The 20,378-nt window shown below is 36.7% G+C and overlaps 1 protein-coding gene across 1 annotated transcript in view; it reads right to left on the bottom strand.

The window, feature by feature from the left end:
• LOC100374782 (DEP domain-containing mTOR-interacting protein-like) overlaps window positions 1–20,378 on the bottom strand; it is a 40,545-nt gene that overhangs the window by 15,176 nt on the left and 4,991 nt on the right. The window contains exons 2-7 of the mRNA XM_085493420.1: window positions 18,715–18,899; window positions 18,482–18,602; window positions 14,466–14,535; window positions 6,911–7,025; window positions 4,005–4,196; window positions 1,024–1,307 (exon numbers count right to left, since the gene is read on the bottom strand). Coding sequence (XP_085349546.1) covers window positions 1,024–1,307; window positions 4,005–4,196; window positions 6,911–7,025; window positions 14,466–14,535; window positions 18,482–18,602; window positions 18,715–18,899 — 967 coding nt within the window. The remainder of the gene's footprint in view (window positions 1–1,023; window positions 1,308–4,004; window positions 4,197–6,910; window positions 7,026–14,465; window positions 14,536–18,481; window positions 18,603–18,714; window positions 18,900–20,378) is intronic.

The following is a 20,378-nucleotide window of genomic DNA, read 5'->3' as shown; positions in this document are numbered from 1 at the left end:
CATTCAACAAAATTGATCCCAGTGTGTGGACATTCAACAAAATTGACCCCAGTGTGTGGACATTCAACAAAATTGACCCCAGTGTGTGGGCATTCAACAAAATTGACCCCAGTGTGAGGGCATTAAACAAAATTGACCCCAGTGTGTGGGCATTCAACAAAATTGACCCCAGTGTGTGGGCATTCAACAAAATTGACCCCAGTGTGTGGGCATTCAACAAAAATGACCCCAGTGTGTGGACATTCAACAAAATTGACCCCAGTGTGTGGACATTCAACAAAATTGAACCCAGTGTGTGGACATTCAGCAAAATTGACACCAGTGTATGGAAATTCAACAAAATTGACCCCAGTGTGTGGACATTCAACAAAATTGACCCCAGTGTGTGGACATTCAACAAAATTGACCCTAGTGTGTGGGCATTCAACAAAATTGACCCCAGTGTGTGGGCATTAAACAAAATTGACCCCAGTGTGTGGACATTCAACAAAATTGACCCCAGTGTGTGGACATTCAACAAAATTGACCCCAGTGTGTGGGCATTCAACAAAATTGATCCCAGTGTGTGGACATTCAACAAAATTGACCCCAGTGTGTGGACATTCAACAAAATTGACCCCAGTGTGTGGACATTCAACAAAATTGACCCCAGTGTGTGGACATTCAATAAAATCGACCCCAGTGTGTGGACATTCAACAAAATTGACCCCAGTGTGTGCACATTCAACAAAATTGACCCCAGTGTGTGCACATTCAACAAAATTGACCCCAGTGTGTGCACATTCAACAAAATTGACCCCAGTGTGTGCACATTCAACAAAATTGACCCCAGTGTGTGGGCATTCAACAAAATTGACACCAGTGTGTGGGCATTAAACAAAATTGACCCCAGTGTAAAGTCAGTGCTCCCTCTAGTGTCAATCAGTTACTTTAGTTTTTAACAATGTTTAGAAACTTTAAAGTTTACAAAAAGTGAACCTATTAGTGAACCAATTAGTGAGCCAAAAAACTGATCTCACTCACCCTCAAGTCCTTCCTTCCATATTTTCCGTCAGGAGCAACAATATCCAGAATTCCGGGTAGTCCCAATAAAGATGACGGGGATTTAGGTGATCCACTTGTACTATCCTCATAAGACAATCGTTTCAAAGAATCATCGTCACTCTCTGTACTTCCATAACTTGTACCTAATTTGACATTTTCCATAAATACATCTTCGAGGTTCAAGTTGTTGTCATGGTAATGAAGCGGCATTGGACTGCTGTGTCTTCTCATGTGAAGGTCTTTTGGTAGGGAAAGTTGACTTTCTGTCGAGATAAAATCACCATGGTAACAGTGTTTATATGCAACTAATCATTCATTGATTATGACACCTGGAAATGTGCTTCAACTCAATCCAGATATGTAACAAATAATATGGATATGAAGTTATTGCTGTCTGTCATCTCAATTGAAACTCAAAATGATATAATCTAGTTCCTGTAAGCAGACAAGCTTTAATACAATGCCAACCATACTGAAAACAAACATTATTAATTTGTACATAGTACATTTTTAGTGACAATAACTTGAAGATGAAGATGATAAATGAAGATGTCCACATTTACACCTTAACACTGTTGCTCTGTAAACAAGTATAGTGGTCTCAAGAATCAAACCTTTAAAGGCCCTTTAACTTACCTGGTGATTTGTATTCCCATGGACTAAAGAATCAAACCATTTAAGGCCCTTTAACTTACCTGGTGATTTGTATTCCAATGGACTAAAGAGTCAAACCTTTAAAGGCCCTTTAACTTACTTGGTGATTTGTATTCCCATGGACTAAAGAATCAAACCATTTAAGGCCCTTTAACTTACCTGGTGATTTGTATTCCCATGGACTAAAGAATCAAACCATTTAAGGCCCTTTAACTTACCAGGTGATTTGTATTTCCATGAACTAAAGAATCAAACCATTTAAGTCCCTTTAACTTACCTGGTGATTTGTATTCCCATGGACTAAAGAGTCAAACCATTTAAGGCCCTTTAACTTACCTGGTGATTTGTATTCCTATGGACTAAAGAATCAAACCATTTAAGGCCCTTTAACTTACCTGGTGATTTGTATTCCCATGGACTAAAGATTCAAATCATTTAAGGCCCTTTAACTTACCTGGTGATTTGTATTCCCATGGACTAAAGAATCAAACCATTTAAGGCCCTTTAACTTGCCTGGTGATTTGTATTTCCATGGACTAAAGAATCAAACCATTTAAGTTCCTTTAACTTACCTGGTGATTTGTATTCCCATGGACTAAAGAATCAAACCATTTAAGGCCCTTTAACTTACCTGGTGATTTGTATTCCCATAGACTAGTCCCTTTAACTTACCTGGTGATTTGTATTCCCATGGACTAAAGAGTCAAACCATTTAAGGCCCTTTAACTTACCTGGTGATTTGTATTCCCATGGACTAAAGAATCAAACCATTTAAGGCCCTTTAACTTACCTGGTGATTTGTATTCCCATGGACTAAAGAATCAAACCTTTAAAGGCCCTTTAACTTACCTGGTGATTTGTATTCCCATGGACTAAAGAATCAAACCATTTAAGGCCCTTTAACTTACCTGGTGATTTGTATTCCCATGGACTAAAGAATCAAACCATTTAAGGCCCTTTAACTTGCCTGGTGATTTGTATTTCCATGGACTAAAGAATCAAACCATTTAAGTTCCTTTAACTTACCTGGTGATTTGTATTCCCATGGACTAAAGAATCAAACCATTTAAGGCCCTTTAACTTACCTGGTGATTTGTATTCCCATAGACTAGTCCCTTTAACTTACCTGGTGATTTGTATTCCCATGGACTAAAGAGTCAAACCATTTAAGGCCCTTTAACTTACCTGGTGATTTGTATTCCCATGGACTAAAGAATCAAACCATTTAAGGCCCTTTAACTTACCTGGTGATTTGTATTCCCATGGACTAAAGAATCAAACCTTTAAAGGCCCTTTAACTTACCTGGTGATTTGTATTCCCATGGACTAAAGAATCAAACCATTTAAGACCCTTTAACTTACTTGGTGATTTGTATTCCCATGGACTAAAGAATCAAACCATTTAAGGCCCTTTAACTTACCTGGTGATTTGTATTCCCATGGACTAAAGAATCAAACCATTTAAGGCCCTTTAACTTACCTGGTGATTTGTATTCCAATGGACTAAAGAGTCAAACCTTTAAAGGCCCTTTAACTTACCTGGTGATTTGTATTCCCATGGACTAAAGAATCAAACCATTTAAGACCCTTTAACTTACTTGGTGATTTGTATTCCCATGGACTAAAGAATCAAACCATTTAAGGCCCTTTAACTTACCTGGTGATTTGTATTCCAATGAACTAAAGAGTCAAACCTTTAAAGGCCCTTTAACTTACCTGGTGATTTGTATTCCAATGGACTAAAGAGTCAAACCTTTAAAGGCCCTTTAACTTACCTGGTGATTTGTATTTCCATGGACTAAAGAATCAAACCATTTAAGACCCTTCAACTTACTTGGTGATTTGTATTCCCATGGACTAAAGAATCAAACCATTTAAGGCCCTTTAACTTACCTGGTGATTTGTATTCCCATGGACTAAAGAATCAAACCATTTAAGGCCCTTTAACTTACCTGGTGATTTGTATTCCAATGAACTAAAGAGTCAAACCTTTAAAGGCCCTTTAACTTACCTGGTGATTTGTATTCCAATGGACTAAAGAGTCAAACCATTTAAGACCCTTTAACTTACTTGGTGATTTGTATTCCCATGGACTAAAGAATCAAACCATTTAAGGCCCTTTAACTTACCTGGTGATTTGTATTCCAATGAACTAAAGAGTCAAACCTTTAAAGGCCCTTTAACTTACCTGGTGATTTGTATTTCCATGGACTAAAGAATCAAACCATTTAAGACCCTTCAACTTACTTGGTGATTTGTATTCCCATGGACTAAAGAATCAAACCATTTAAGGCCCTTTAACTTACCTGGTGATTTGTATTCCCATGGATACCCACTGTTCATTGGTAGCAATGAAGAAAATGACCCTCTACTTGATCCCTGAAATGAGTTTCGTCGTACGTTCTCGTAATCTAATAAATCTATCAATTTTAAATGAGAAAAATCTGAAAACTGATACAGACTATTGTTGTCATCTTTGAAATGGTCTTCACCAGTTACTGTGGAAAGAAAATATTTTTCTCAATTAAAAGTGTATTGTGTCACCTAACAGCTGAATTATTAGTTTGAGATGGGATGTCTCTGAACAGGCTTGACTTATGGACTAGAAAAACACAGTTTATTCTACAAGTCATCGTTTATCCTCACTGTGATAAAAGTTTGAAACATTGGAGTATGAAACTGAACAATTGAATATGTGAACACAACTGATTCTGGCCAATGTTGCACAATTTGGGCACACTATACACTGATTACATCTTGTTTTAGCTCTGAATTTTCGAAAAAAAATATTTTTCCATGAAAATAAAAAAAAATAACCACCTCAATTATAAAATAAGTATTGCTATAAGTCATCATATGGGCCATTTATACAGAATGTTGTCACAATTTCAAATTTCAGGTATCAAACTTAACAAGTCTGCTGGATCTTATGGGTTCTTAAGCCAAATCTTAGGGGTTGCTTACACTGAATCTTAGGGGTTGCTTACGCTGGATCTTAGGGGTTGCTTACACTGAATCTTAGGGGTTGCTTACGCTGAATCTTAGGGGTTGCTTACACTGAATCTTAGGGGTTGCTTACACTGAATCTTAGGGGTTGCTTACGCTGGATCTTAGGGGTTGTTTACGCTGGATCTTAGGGGTTGTTTACGCTGGATCTTAGGGGTTGCTTACACTGAATCTTAGGGGTTGCTTACGCTGAATCTTAGGGGTTGCTTACACTGAATCTTAGGGGTTGCTTACACTGAATCTTAGGGGTTGCTTACGCTGGATCTTAGGGGTTGCTTACACTGAATCTTAGGGGTTGTTTACGCTGGATCTTAGGGGTTGTTTACGCTGAATCTTAGGGGTTGTTTACGCTGGATCTTAGGGGTTGCTTACACTGAATCTTAGGGGTTGTTTACGCTGGATCTTAGGGGTTGTTTACGCTGAATCTTAGGGGTTGCTTACACTGAATCTTAGGGGTTGCTTACGCTGAATCTTAGGGGTTGCTTACGCTGGATCTTAGGGGTTGCTTACACTGAATCTTAGGGGTTGCTTACACTGAATCTTAGGGGTTGTTTACACTGAATCTTAGGGGTTGCTTACGCTGGATCTTAGGGGTTGTTTACGCTGGATCTTAGGGGTTGTTTACGCTGGATCTTAGGGGTTGCTTACACTGAATCTTAGGGGTTGCTTACGCTGAATCTTAGGGGTTGCTTACACTGAATCTTAGGGGTTGTTTACGCTGGATCTTAGGGGTTGTTTACGCTGAATCTTAGGGGTTGCTTACACTGAATCTTAGGGGTTGCTTACGCTGAATCTTAGGGGTTGCTTACGCTGGATCTTAGGGGTTGCTTACACTGAATCTTAGGGGTTGCTTACACTGAATCTTAGGGGTTGTTTACACTGAATCTTAGGGGTTGCTTACGCTGGATCTTAGGGGTTGTTTACGCTGGATCTTAGGGGTTGTTTACGCTGGATCTTAGGGGTTGCTTACACTGAATCTTAGGGGTTGCTTACGCTGAATCTTAGGGGTTGCTTACGCTGGATCTTAGGGGTTGTTTACGCTGGATCTTAGGGGTTGTTTACGCTGGATCTTAGGGGTTGCTTACACTGAATCTTAGGGGTTGCTTACGCTGAATCTTAGGGGTTGCTTACACTGAATCTTAGGGGTTGCTTACGCTGGATCTTAGGGGTTGCTTACGCTGGATCTTAGGGGTTGTTTACGCTGGATCTTAGGGGTTGTTTACACTGAATCTTAGGGGTTGCTTACACTGAATCTTAGGGGTTGCTTACGCTGGATCTTAGGGGTTGCTTACGCTGGATCTTAGGGGTTGCTTACACTGAATCTTAGGGGTTGTTTACACTGAATCTTAGGGGTTGCTTACGCTGGATCTTAGGGGTTGTTTACGCTGGATCTTAGGGGTTGTTTACGCTGGATCTTAGGGGTTGCTTACACTGAATCTTAGGGGTTGCTTACGCTGAATCTTAGGGGTTGCTTACACTGAATCTTAGGGGTTGCTTACACTGAATCTTAGGGGTTGCTTACGCTGGATCTTAGGGGTTGTTACGCTGGATCTTAGGGGTTGTTTACGCTGGATCTTAGGGGTTGTTTACGCTGGATCTTAGGGGTTGTTTACGCTGGATCTTAGGGGTTCTGCATGATATATACATTTTGGTTTTCTTATCTTTTATTTACTTATTGACTCTTACACAATCCCCGGAGGGAAAGAAAATGGTCACAAAGTACAAGGAGAAATATATATATATAAAAAAAAAAAAAAAAAACACAATATACTAAATAACAAATACAATCACTAAATTACTAAAAAATACAAAATCTCTAAAATACAATCTAATATAAAATTACAAAATTGACAGCAGGCATTAAGATGTCAAGTAAGACCCTGTTTCCTGACTTCAAAGCTTTTACTTATGAACTGTGCTACTGGAATAATAATGTTTTCATTCTGTAACAATTCCATGAATTTTTTCTCTGCAGGTTTATTTTCAAATGCTGGGAAAATGCTTCTGTCGATCATTATTTTATTGAAAGGTATGGCCTAATGTCATGTTATGGAAACCATCCAATATGTTCATGCATATATTAAGCTTCTTATTGACATCACATGTAAATAAGATTGTGCAAGCTTAAATGTGATCTGCATATCACATCACCCAAGCAAGAGACCCTTCACCATTATTTGCCTTTGATTTATTCCAAAATTCTTACCACATCTAATTAAACCATGTTCTAATAATTCATTGCATAACAATAGTGCTTGTTGTCTTGACTTCACTTCTCTTTCCTTCACAAGCAAATCGATGACATCTTTTGCTATAAAACACTGTCAACAGATAATAAATGTTAGTACAATATTCTCACTGTATGCACATAGAATGAATAGCAGATATCATTTACATTTAATTCCACACCATTGTTATGCACTGGAGTAGTTGATTGAAATTCATTGAGTAGTTGATTGAAATTCATTGAGTAGTTGATTGAAATTCACTGAGTAGTTGATTGAAATTAATTGAGTAGTTGATTGAAATTCATTGAGTAGTTGATTGAAATTCACTGAGTAGTTGATTAAAATTAATTGATTAGTTGATTAAAATTAATTGATTAGTTGATTGAAATTTACTGAGTAGTTGATTGAAATACATTGAGTAGTTGATTGAAATTCACTGAGTAGTGATTGAAATTAATTGAGTAGTTGATTGAAATTAATTGAGTAGTTGATTGAAATTAATTGAGTAGTTGATTGAAATTAATTGAGTAGTTGGTTGAAATTCACTGAGTAGTTGGTTGAAATTCACTGAGTAGTTGATTGAAATTCCCTGAGAAGTTTATTGAAATTCATTGAGTAGTTGATTAAAATTAATTGAGTAGTTGATTGAAATTAATTGAGTAGTTGATTGAAATTAATTGAGTAGTTGATTGAAATTAATTGAGTAGTTGATTAAAATTAATTGAGTAGTTGATTAAAATTAATTGAGTAGTTGATTGAAATTAATTGAGTAGTTGATTGAAATTAATTGAGTAGTTGGTTGAAATTCACTGAGTAGTTGATTGAAATTAATTGAGTAGTTGGTTGAAATTCACTGAGTAGTTGATTGAAATTCATTGACAAGTTTATTGAAATTCACTGAGTAGTTGATTGAAATTAATTGAGTAGTTGATTGAAATTAATTGAGTAGTTGATTGAAATTAATTGAGTAGTTGGTTGAAATTCACTGAGTAGTTGGTTGAAATTCACTGAGTAGTTGATTGAAATTCATTGACAAGTTTATTGAAATTCACTGAGTAGTTGATTGAAATTAATTGAGTAGTTGATTGAAATTAATTGAGTAGTTGATTGAAATTAATTGAGTAGTTGGTTGAAATTCACTGAGTAGTTTATTGAAATTCACTGAGTAGTTGATTAAAATTAATTGAGTAGTTGATTGAAATTCATTGAGTAGTTGATTGAAATTCATTGAGTAGTTTTGAGTAGTAGCTGTACAAGTCAATATAACTATTATTATTTAATAAAATTATAGTCCATCTGTAATTAATTAAAGACAAGATAATCTGTTATATTTTATATGAATGAATATGAATTTTATTCAGTACAATGGCCTCAGGCCTATGGTACAATAAATCAAAAAAAAAGAATAGAAAAATACATACAGAAGGATTCCTTTAAATAATTGTTGAATCTACTAGTCACAACTGGTTAAGTAGATTGACTCTGTGTTTAGAAGCGTTGAATACAAATTTTGAAATTTGAAGTACAGATAAGTTGTCAAACTGCATTAAACTAAGAAATTTTTCGTAAGTCTGATTGGACAGATAAAATATAGGTAAATATTTTTTTCTAAGATTTACATAACGTGGACATACAAGGCAAAAATGGTATTCATCCTCAACCAACCCTAAATTACATAATTTACAGATTCTCATATTCCTCGGTATGTTTAGTTTACGATCAGATTCAACCCAAAGGTTGTGGGATGATGTTCTAAGCTGACATAGTGCAGAACGTAACTTGTTGTCTTTAATTAAATGCAAATATTTTTCACATCCAAAATCGATCTTATATTTTATATCATTTACTTCATTGTATTTTATTAGGTATCAGAGTTGTAATCAAGTAAAATCAAGTTTGAAATAGAACGGCAGCAAAAATGGCAGCTTTTTAAGATAGAATAAAGGTAAAGGGTTCATCATTATTTTGTCAGTTTTAGTCCGCCGTCATCTTGGTTACCTCAATTGTCACCAAGTAAGCATTGGATACAACATGACATTATGTGGCCCTGATGTCACCCAGTAAACATCGGTTGTGATGTCACAGCATGACATTATGTGGCCCTGGTGTCACCTAGTAAACATTGGCTGTGATGTCACAGCATGACATTATGTGGCCCTGGTGTCACCTAGTAAGCATCGGTAACAACATGACATTATGTGGCCCTGGTGTCACCCAGTAAATATCGGTCACAGGATGACATTATGTGGCCCTGGTGTCACCTAGTAAACATCGGTCACAACATGACATTATGTCACCCAGTAAGCATCGATTGCAATGTCACCTGACATGTCCCCCATTAAGCATCGGTTGCAATGTCACAACATGACATTATGTTCCCCAGTAAGCATCGGTTGCGATGTCACAACATGACATTATGTCGCTCAGTAAACATCAGTTGTGATGTTACATGACATTATGTCCCCCATTAAGCATCGGTTGCAATGTCCAGTGTTCTCCCCAGACTTCATGTCAAGCATCACGGCCAATTTGCATAACAATGCATCTAATTTGCATAATTTTTATTTGCATAATAATCAGTTTTTCCCAACAAATATTGTCAATCTACAATTAATTAAAGACAAGATATTTTTATATCTGATAAATTTTATATCATTTTACTGCATTGTATTTTTTGTTTTTGTATCAAGTCAAATAAAGTTTGAAATGGAACATCATAAAAAGGAAAAAAAAATTGAAAAACTTGTGTTATAGCCAGTCAGTGAATATACTGTTATCCATGGATGTAACTGGTTCATCATTGTGTATAAGTTTTAGTGCCCATGTCACTGTCGGTTCATATAAACGTCGGGGAAAACATTTTTTGGTTAAATATATAAAGTCGGCAAGATATCGAAATATGTTGAAATTAATAAATCAATAATTAAAAAAAAATTCTACAATGGCAGTTCGGCGATTTTTCATTTCAATATACCTTGTGAGTACAACGCTACAATCACCGTAACATTGTCAGCTGACGGCATTGCGTTGGACGGGTATTCACCGCTGCTATTGCGATCATCGGTATCTGACTTTTTGGTGTGAAATACACAAATTGTTTATTAAAACGATTCATTGATGATTATCATAAGCATTACATCTAAATTGCCAACGAGATGTTGTTTTTAAACATCGTGGAAAATCATGCATTCTGCGCCGCCATCTTTGTTACCTCGATCAGCCCAGCATGCATCGGTCACAATGTTGCAACGTGCATTATGTCGCCTTAGGGCGGCGTTTTTCTGTACTAAGGTACCCTATGAATGGGGTATTTCCAGAGGTCAGAGTTTGTTTTGTCTCATCTCGTCTCGTCTGCTGTTGAATTAATTTTGGAGTAAATAATGTCACCAGCGATTGAGTGATAACAAATCAGAGTGCAGCAAATCGGGGTTGATCTTCCCGACGTACGCCGTGACTTGTTTTGTCACATTGTTGCCGTTGCGTGCAATGGGCAAATTATTGCTATTCTAGTTATTTTTTTTTTTGATTTGGAGGCTCTGCACCTTTGAAAGACTTCGCAACATATTGCAGACTTCCGTTTTTATCACTGTCTTTGTATGGCTAACAAAAGCAGGATTACCTAAATCGATCAATACATGTTATTGTTTTAAATATGTGCAAGACGAGACTGACACTTGTAAACAAAAATATAAGCATCACGGCTGAGTGACCAAGCGTCACGGACAAAGGGCAAGCATCACGACCGAGTGTTTAAGCATCACGGTACCGTGTCGCTTCAGAGGCCTGGGGAGAACACTGAATGTCACAACATGACATTATGTCGCCCAGTAAGCATTGGTTGCGATGTCATGTGACATTATGTCGCGCAGTAAGCATCGGTTGCGATGTCACAACATGAAATTATGTTGCCCAGTAAGCATCGGTTGTGATGTCACAACATGAAATTATGTCGCCCAGTAAGCATCGGTTGCGATGTCACAACATGCCATTATGTCACCCAGTAAGCATTGGATGTGATGTCACAACATGACATTATGTCGCCCAGTAAGCATTGGATGTGATGTCACAACATGACATTATGTCGCCCAGTAAGCATTGGATGTGATGTCACAACATGACATTATGTCGCACAGTAAGCATCGGTTGTGATGTCACAACATGAAATTATGTCGCCCAGTAAGCATCGGTTGTGATGTCACAACATGACATTATGTCACCCAGTAAGCATTGGATGTGATGTCACAACATGACATTATGTCGCCCAGTAAGCATTGGATGTGATGTCACAACATGACATTATGTCGCACAGTAAGCATCGGTTGTGATGTCACAACATGACATTATGTCACCCAGTAAGCATTGGATGTGATGTCACAACATGACATTATGTCGCACAGTAAGCATTGGATGTGATGTCACAACATGACATTATGTCACCCAGTAAGCATCGGTTGTGATGTCACAACATGACATTATGTCACCCAGTAAGCATTGGATGTGATGTCACAACATGACATTATGTCGCCCAGTAAGCATTGGATGTGATGTCACAACATGACATTATGTCGCACAGTAAGCATCGGTTGTGATGTCACAACATGACATTATGTCACCCAGTAAGCATCGGTTGTGATGTCACAACATGACATTATGTCACCCAGTAAGCATTGGATGTGATGTCACAACATGACATTATGTCGCACAGTAAGCATAGGTTGTGATGTCACAACATGACATTATGTCACCCAGTAAGCATCGGTTGTGATGTCACAACATGACATTATGTCACCCAGTAAGCATTGGTTGCGATGTCACGTGACATTATATCGCACAGTAAGCAGCGGTTGCGATGTCACATGACATTATGTTGCCCAGTAAGCATCGGTTGTAATGTCACAACATGACATTATGTCGCCCAGTAAGCATTGGATGTGATGTCACAACATGACATTATGTCGCACAGTAAGCATCGGTTGTGATGTCACAACATGACATTATGTCACCCAGTAAGCATTGGATGTGATGTCACAACATGACATTATGTCGCACAGTAAGCATTGGATGTGATGTCACAACATGACATTATGTCGCACAGTAAGCATCGGTTGTGATGTCACAACATGACATTATGTCACCCAGTAAGCATTGGATGTGATGTCACAACATGACATTATGTCGCACAGTAAGCATTGGATGTGATGTCACAACATGACATTATGTCACCCAGTAAGCATCGGTTGTGATGTCACAACATGACATTATGTCACCCAGTAAGCATTGGATGTGATGTCACAACATGACATTATGTCGCCCAGTAAGCATTGGATGTGATGTCACAACATGACATTATGTCGCACAGTAAGCATCGGTTGTGATGTCACAACATGACATTATGTCACCCAGTAAGCATCGGTTGTGATGTCACAACATGACATTATGTCACCCAGTAAGCATTGGATGTGATGTCACAACATGACATTATGTCGCACAGTAAGCATAGGTTGTGATGTCACAACATGACATTATGTCACCCAGTAAGCATCGGTTGTGATGTCACAACATGACATTATGTCGCCCAGTAAGCATTGGTTGCGATGTCACGTGACATTATATCGCACAGTAAGCAGCGGTTGCGATGTCACATGACATTATGTTGCCCAGTAAGCATCGGTTGTAATGTCACAACATGACATTATGTCGCCCAGTAAGCATTGGATGTGATGTCACAACATGACATTATGTCGCACAGTAAGCATCGGTTGTGATGTCACAACATGACATTATGTCACCCAGTAAGCATTGGATGTGATGTCACAACATGACATTATGTCGCACAGTAAGCATTGGATGTGATGTCACAACATGACATTATGTCACCCAGTAAGCATCGGTTGTGATGTCACAACATGACATTATGTCGCCCAGTAAGCATTGGATGTGATGTCACAACATGACATTATGTCGCACAGTAAGCATCGGTTGTGATGTCACAACAAGACATTATGTCACCCAGTAAGCATCGGTTGTGATGTCACAACATGACATTATGTCGCCCAGTAAGCATTGGATGTGATGTCACAACATGACATTATGTCGCACAGTAAGCATCGGTTGTGATGTCACAACAAGACATTATGTCACCCAGTAAGCATCGGTTGTGATGTCACAACATGACATTATGTCACCCAGTAAGCATTGGTTGCGATGTCACGTGACATTATATCGCACAGTAAGCAGCGGTTGCGATGTTACATGACATTATGTTGCCCAGTAAGCATCGGTTGTAATGTCACAACATGACATTATGTTGCCCAGTAAGCATCGGTTGTGATGTCACAACATGACATTATGTCACCCAGTAAGCATTGGATGTGATGTCACAACATGACATTATGTCGCACAGTAAGCATCGGTTGTGATGTCACAACATGACATTATGTCACCCAGTAAGCATCGGTTGTGATGTCACAACATGACATTATGTCACCCAGTAAGCATCGGTTGTGATGTCACAACATGACATTATGTCACCCAGTAAGCATCGGTTGTGATGTTACAACATGACATTATGTTGCCCTGGTCATCAGTCTTTGGCACTAAGGAATGAATAAGGTATTTCAAGATGTCATGGTTCGTCTTTCGACCATCTCATTTGATTTATTTACAGTTTTCTTTCCAATGCGACTTCATTTCATTAGTTTCTTGTTTTTTGATAATTAGTGTCAATTTAGTAGTAAACCAATCTCGTAAAGATCTTCACGACGTACGCTGCATTTGCGATTTGTGAGACTTGTCACATACTAGTAGTTATTACTACTAGTTTAGTATTTATTTTTCGTATTTTGAGACTTGGTAACTTTTTGCAGACCTTCGTTTTTACCACCGTCTTTGTATTGCTAACAAAGGCAGATTCAATCATGGTATTGTTTTAAATTAGTGCAAGATGTGACTGACTCATCAAGTGTCATGGTACAGTGATGCTTCAGAGGCCGGGGAAGAAGAACACCATTGACTCATTTGTTGACTAATTCCTATGACAACCCCTTCTATACTAATCTGTTGACTAATGGCTATGATCAAAGAGTAATATTTAACAATCAAAATGTTTTCATCATTGACAGTCTTTCCAAACAGTGATGATCAGCTAATACAGTGCCATCATAGTCGTTTTCGAAATTCTTTTGTTTTTATGACTTTGTTTTTAAATATTCTTCTTACTTTCTTCAAATTTGTTTAACACAAGTATTTTAATTGACACTCGACCTTATATGCATAAATTATAAATAAATATAGTTTATACTCTTGATTGTTTAATAAGTTATATCAACAGTTGTTGTTCTACGCCAAGCTTAATGTGAGTCCCATGCAACGTATACAGTGTGTAAAATGTATTGTTTATACACAATTATGATAAACTAACTAAAGCTGTAAAATCAATAACACAAAACATTCTATTAGAAACACTGACAAATCAAAGACTTCTATTATTTATATAAACACATGTGCTACTAATAAAGCGAATATGGTACTTACTTTGAGGTATTTCTTTCCGTTATTTTCTCGATCTCCAATTATAGGATGAATGGATCCACTTTTTAATAACCTGTGAGGTTGAGAAAAGAATGATAAATCAAATAAGTCACATATCAACAAGTCATTGAAAATGACACAGTCCCTGTTAAGTTCTCTTTGTGCTCGTCATATTAAAGCGAAGGGGTTGTCGCGAGCGTGTCCTTGAAACTTGAGCTCCAAGTGGCGTTAACAACAGATTGTTTATTTACATCAAAACACGTATTCTGTGTAGTAGTAATATGGCCAAAAATAAAAACAGCCGTTATTCAGCCATCTTTGATCTGATTATGAAACACACTGATATGTATAATGTATGTGCCAAATATGAATGAAAATGGTACATAAATTGTGGAAATATAGTAGTACCGTTAAAGTCCTATTATAAACCGCGGTTTATATTACAATGTATCAATTTAAAAATTGGGATCAAAAGCTCAAGTTCGGGGTGCGGTTTCTATTACGTACATATTGCAATCACTAAATGGGCGTGTTCATTTTTTGTCCACAACACATGCACAAAACAAACAATACACCGTGCAATCTCTTGAATAGGCGTCGGGGAAGAGTGAAAGGCCTTATTTTGGTTCTAAAATAGGCGATACGAAATGTTGAAAAATTACAATCAAAAAAAAATTCTACATGATACAAAAAATACTCAGTATTTTTAATGTAATATGCATTTATTTTTTTTAATTTTCTTGGTAACGAAAAGTATATTCTAACAGAAGTTTCAAATAAAAACACGAATGCACTGCTTAGTAGCAAATGATCACATAACGGTAGCTCGATCCGGCCATGCTGCTGGTTTCAAGTGAATAACTTACTTGTTTTCGAAGTGTTGATATTGGTGATTATTATTTAGTAGTGATTACAATAACGCACGAAAAATAAATTCGGTGAATTGTTATAAAATGCAAGTAAAATTCAACTTTGTTTCCCCGTAAGCGAATGATTTCAGTCACATGTAAACAGCCGATACGATATCCGCCATGCTTTTGAATGCTCACGTGACGTATTATTGACCAGATAGGTCAAGTCGCTAATTAACCAATCAAAATGCTGGATGGTGCCCACGTGTCTAAATTACATAGCTCATTTAAATATGTTAATGACAGTTCAGCGACCTCATGGTGAACGCAACACGGAAGAGATTTACCGATAATGTAGTGCGATCTTTTGCCTTTGATTTCCATGGGAAAACGGCATGATTTTTTTTTTAAATCAAGAAATTATTTGTTTTCAAAAGATAAATTATTCTTCAATGCTCAGTTTAACACTTTTACGGTGATAAAAGCTCATTGTCTAAAACTTACGAAACACAGACGTATTCAGAAAGAGTATTGACAGAGGTCGCCGCCAGAACAAAAGCAGTTTCAGTGCCTGTCTGACATCTTATCACCGCTGAACAATAAATAGGTGTGAATATTTTTAGGCATGTTGTCGAAACAAAGAATAGGATTAGGAACAATGTCGTTTTGGAACAGCTGGTTGAAACAATGAAGACAGTCACGGTCTTGTTGAATTGGGGTGCGGTTAGTAATAGGTACTTTTCAAGTTTTCAATTTTTGTTAAGAACTCTTTAACCCCGAAGCCGGAATTGGGGGTGCGGTTACTATTACGTATGCGGTTTATATTAGGACTTTAACGGTAAGGCCAAAAAGTCAGATGGCTGTCAATCGGCCATCCTTGACCAGATTTTGAAACAAATTGTCATGGACATGCATCCTAACATGTATAAAGTACATGTATGTGCCAAATTTGAATGAAAACTGACAGAGCACGTCCAAGATACCGCATAAAAAAGCAAAAACAAGATGCCTGCCAGTCGACCATCTTTGATCCAATTGTGAAATAAATCGTCATGGACATGTATCCTAACATTTATAATCTATGTACCAAGTTTGAATGAAAACTGACAAAGCATGTCCAAAATACAACATTTTCAAAAAACAAGATGGCTGCCAGTCGGCCATTTTGAATGGAATCGCTAAACCACTGCATGTGCATATGTCCCACATAAGGTACTAGGCACATGCAAAGAATGAACGGAATCGGTCCACAGGATTCTGAAATATGACGTTGGATAGACTGACGCACGGACGGTCGGACGGACAGACTCAGGAACTCACGGACGGTCGGGGACATGTATCCTAACATGTATGATCTATGTACTAGATTTGAATGAAAACTGACAAAGCATGTCCAAAATACAACATTTTCAAAAAACAAGATGGCTGCCAGTCGGCCATTTTGAATGGAATCGCTAAACCACTGCATGTGCATATGTCCCACATAAGGTGCGAGGCACATGCAAAGAATGAACGGAATCGGTCCACAGGATTCTGAAATATGACATTGGATAGACTGACGCACAGACAGACGGACACACGGACGGTCGGACGGACAGACTCAGGAACTCACAGACGGTCGGGGACGTGTATCCTAACATGTATGATCTATGTACTAAATTTGAATGAAAACTGACAAAGCATGTCCAAAATACGACATTTTCAAAAAACAAGATGGCTGCCAGTCGGCCATCTTTGATCCAATTGTGAAATAAATCATCATGGACATGTATCCTAACACGTATAATCTATGCACCAAGTTTTAATGAAAACTGGCATAGCATGTCCAAAATACAACATTTTCAAAAAACAAGATGGCTGCCAGTCGGCCATTTTAAATTGAATCGCTAAACCACTGCATGTGCATATGTCCCACATAAAGTACTAGGCACATGCAAAGAATGAACGGAATCGGTCCAAGGGATTCTGAGATATGACTCCGGACGGACGCACGGACGCACAGACGGACGGAGACCGAATTATAAGTCCCCGTTTTTGGACTTCGTCCGAACGGGGACTAAAAATTTATAATTTCAACAACAATCATCTCAACTATTTTAGTTACTATGGCAACCACATTTTTTGTACTTGCCACAGCAAAAATTGCTAGACAGTTTAAATTAAATTTTATAAATAATTGGTCAATATAAATATGGTACTAACATCAAGTATTTCAGTTTTTAATTGTAATATTATATTAGCAAAAAATGTGTAACTTTGTAATTTGTTTCAGTATTGTCTATATAAAGTTTACATCTTCTACTATGTTGCAAAGAACTGAACAGAGTGAGTTTTTCTACAGCTGTCCATATAAAGCTATAATTGGGTTATCCATGATTGATTGATTAGCATAAACAAAGCAATTCATTTGGCAAGTCTAAGTAAGTTTTTTTCTTCATTGGATCACAATAAAATATAATGTGCTGATTACAAAAATGTTACTACATATTATGAAAGGATGTGGAATTTATTTTTAGTCTGGTTCGGTGTGACATGGATTCTTTGCTCCATAACAGGGTTAAAGGTCATACTTTGTGTATGTCTGATCTGATCAGCTGTGAAATAGGGCGGTATACTTACTACATGTAATGCGATTGTGAGAACAAAATATTGAATGATAAACTGATAGAAAAAAAAAGAACGACAATACTCCAAGACTTTTTTGACTTCATTAAAAAATAAAATTGTTTTTGTTGGATGAAAACTTTTTGAGGTCAAAACCCCCCACCCCCAAACTAAAGCAAATAAGTTTTTTATCCGACATCGATCTTTTGACGTCGTCCCTAAATGACAATCTTTTTGACATATTAGCAGAAGGTACATTAACTCATGTTGCTACTCATGTCATCTATTTATAGTTGTATTACCAACATCACTTGGTTGTGATAAGGACTACACTTGTTTAATAAAAGCAATATCACACAGTCACTTGATGGAGATCTGCTACAGATGTACCGTAATAGTAAAAAATACAACAAATTAAAAACACCTGACTCCGATTACATATGGTCAACCTGATCAAAAGACAATTTTTATTACTATTACAATGAGAATTTCTCATCAGATTTAGTGAAGAATTTTAAAGTTTTTCACAAAATTTTTCTTATCATTTATCCAATCTTCACTTACCTATGAAGTAACTTGTCTCCTCTGAGGTAGATTGAAGTATCTCTTGTTTTGGGAAATGTGTTGTCATCTTTTCTAAATCTATAGAATAAATATTCGTCTTTGAATAAATGAGCATCTGTGACTGAAAGAGAGAAATTTCAAGATAGGAAATAAATAAAAATAATACGTCAAATTTTTACAATATTTGAAAATATCAGTATGGTTGCTAAGGGCAATGGACTATAAAATCTTACCATGGCGAATAACATAAAACTGTTGCAATACTCTAATAAGTTTGACAGCAGTTTCCCTGTCAGGTGCTTCTTTGTGTCTCAATAACCAGTCTATAACATCTTTACCAATAAAACAACTCTTGTAACTTTTTAAACGATGTCTTCTATTTTGTATCAATGGAGGATTACAGTTATGGAGTCTCTCTCTGAAAGATAGTCGTTGTAAATAGATTTTATGCATTTTTAACATTAAAATGGTCACCATTCAGCCATCTTGCATTGGAATATGAAATAAATGCATCATTGCATAATGACTGACATTTTGATACAATGTATGTGTGGTAAAGTTAAGGTAACTAATTACTAATTAGCTAACACCATTGTAATGACGACACCCCTTTGTGATGAAAATCGTTTTTTTTCTTTTTTATAATTTATATCCTAAATCAGGAATATGGGAGGAAGGGGGTGCGGGGGTTGCATTTCTCAGGTCTCAAAATTTCCCCCATGCAACTTAAGCTTTCACGCATTTATAGCTTAATTTTGACTGCAATATGTTTTGTTTTTTTGATAAAAGAGATAGAAGTAAGCAAGTCACTAGTTTGGGTCAACTTTTAACCTGTGCAGTCTGACACCAATCTTATCATCTTATCACCAAAGGTGCTTATCATCAATTCAATGCAAAGTAAGTCAGGTATGCGTGATGAGATTTTTACTTGATTATACAAAATATGACATTGGTCTCTGAGGTCACCTTGACCATCCATTTGTCATGTCTTGCATGCGATCCAAAGCTGTAGCTTGCTGTGACTGATGTATTCAGAAATGAACTTAATATTCACACTTGTGACAATCAATATATGGTGGACATGCAGCAATAATAACTTCCAACTGACTTGGCCTTTTCATAAACACTGATAATTTTTAAATCCATTATCAGTGCTTTTAACAATAATTTCAACTTATTCTTTGCAGTATTTACCCATGTTACTAAAATAAAAACTATTTAGGCAGATGTAACTTTTCTTGAAATTGAGTGGACAATTAATCTACAAATTTGGAGAATGTATGAACATTTTTAATAGTATAAGATTAATATTCATATTTTATGTGCATATTTACTCACATTGTAGTATAACAATATTCACTTTGAAATGCTATTATAATATGTATTTATACATGCTTTTAGTACATACACAATAATCAACCAAACTGGATCCAGCTGGATGATAACATGTATAGTGGGAAATTATACATGTTATCATCCAGCTGGATCCAGTTTGGTTGATTATTGTGTATGTACTAAAAGCATGTATAAATACATACAGCATTTCAAAGTGAATGACTTAAACTACCTGTCAGATCACAAGTTCAAAAATATTTTACAAAATCAAAATGTTGAAAAGAGTCTTTATACATTTCTTAATTGTAATACAGAAAACATGGATGTGAACGAAACAACTGACCAATTAAAAAACATTCTACTAAATATTGCTGACAATAGCTTAAAAAGGTCAAACAAGGTAAAAATAAAAAGAGAAATACAAAATATAAAAAGCCTTGGTTTGACAAATTGTGCAATGAAGTCAGAAGAGAACTTATAAAACTGGCAAAAACATTATCTCATCAGCCAAACAATTGTATTGTTAAACATACTTACTATACATGAAAAACACATTACAAAA

The sequence above is a fragment of the Saccoglossus kowalevskii genome, chromosome 18 (assembly GCF_978046115.1).
Source record: "Saccoglossus kowalevskii chromosome 18, keSacKowa6.1, whole genome shotgun sequence".
Classification (NCBI taxonomy): Eukaryota; Metazoa; Hemichordata; class Enteropneusta; family Harrimaniidae; genus Saccoglossus; species Saccoglossus kowalevskii.
The sequence above is the reverse complement of the archived record's forward strand: the minus strand, read 5'-3'. Positions and strand labels throughout refer to the sequence as shown.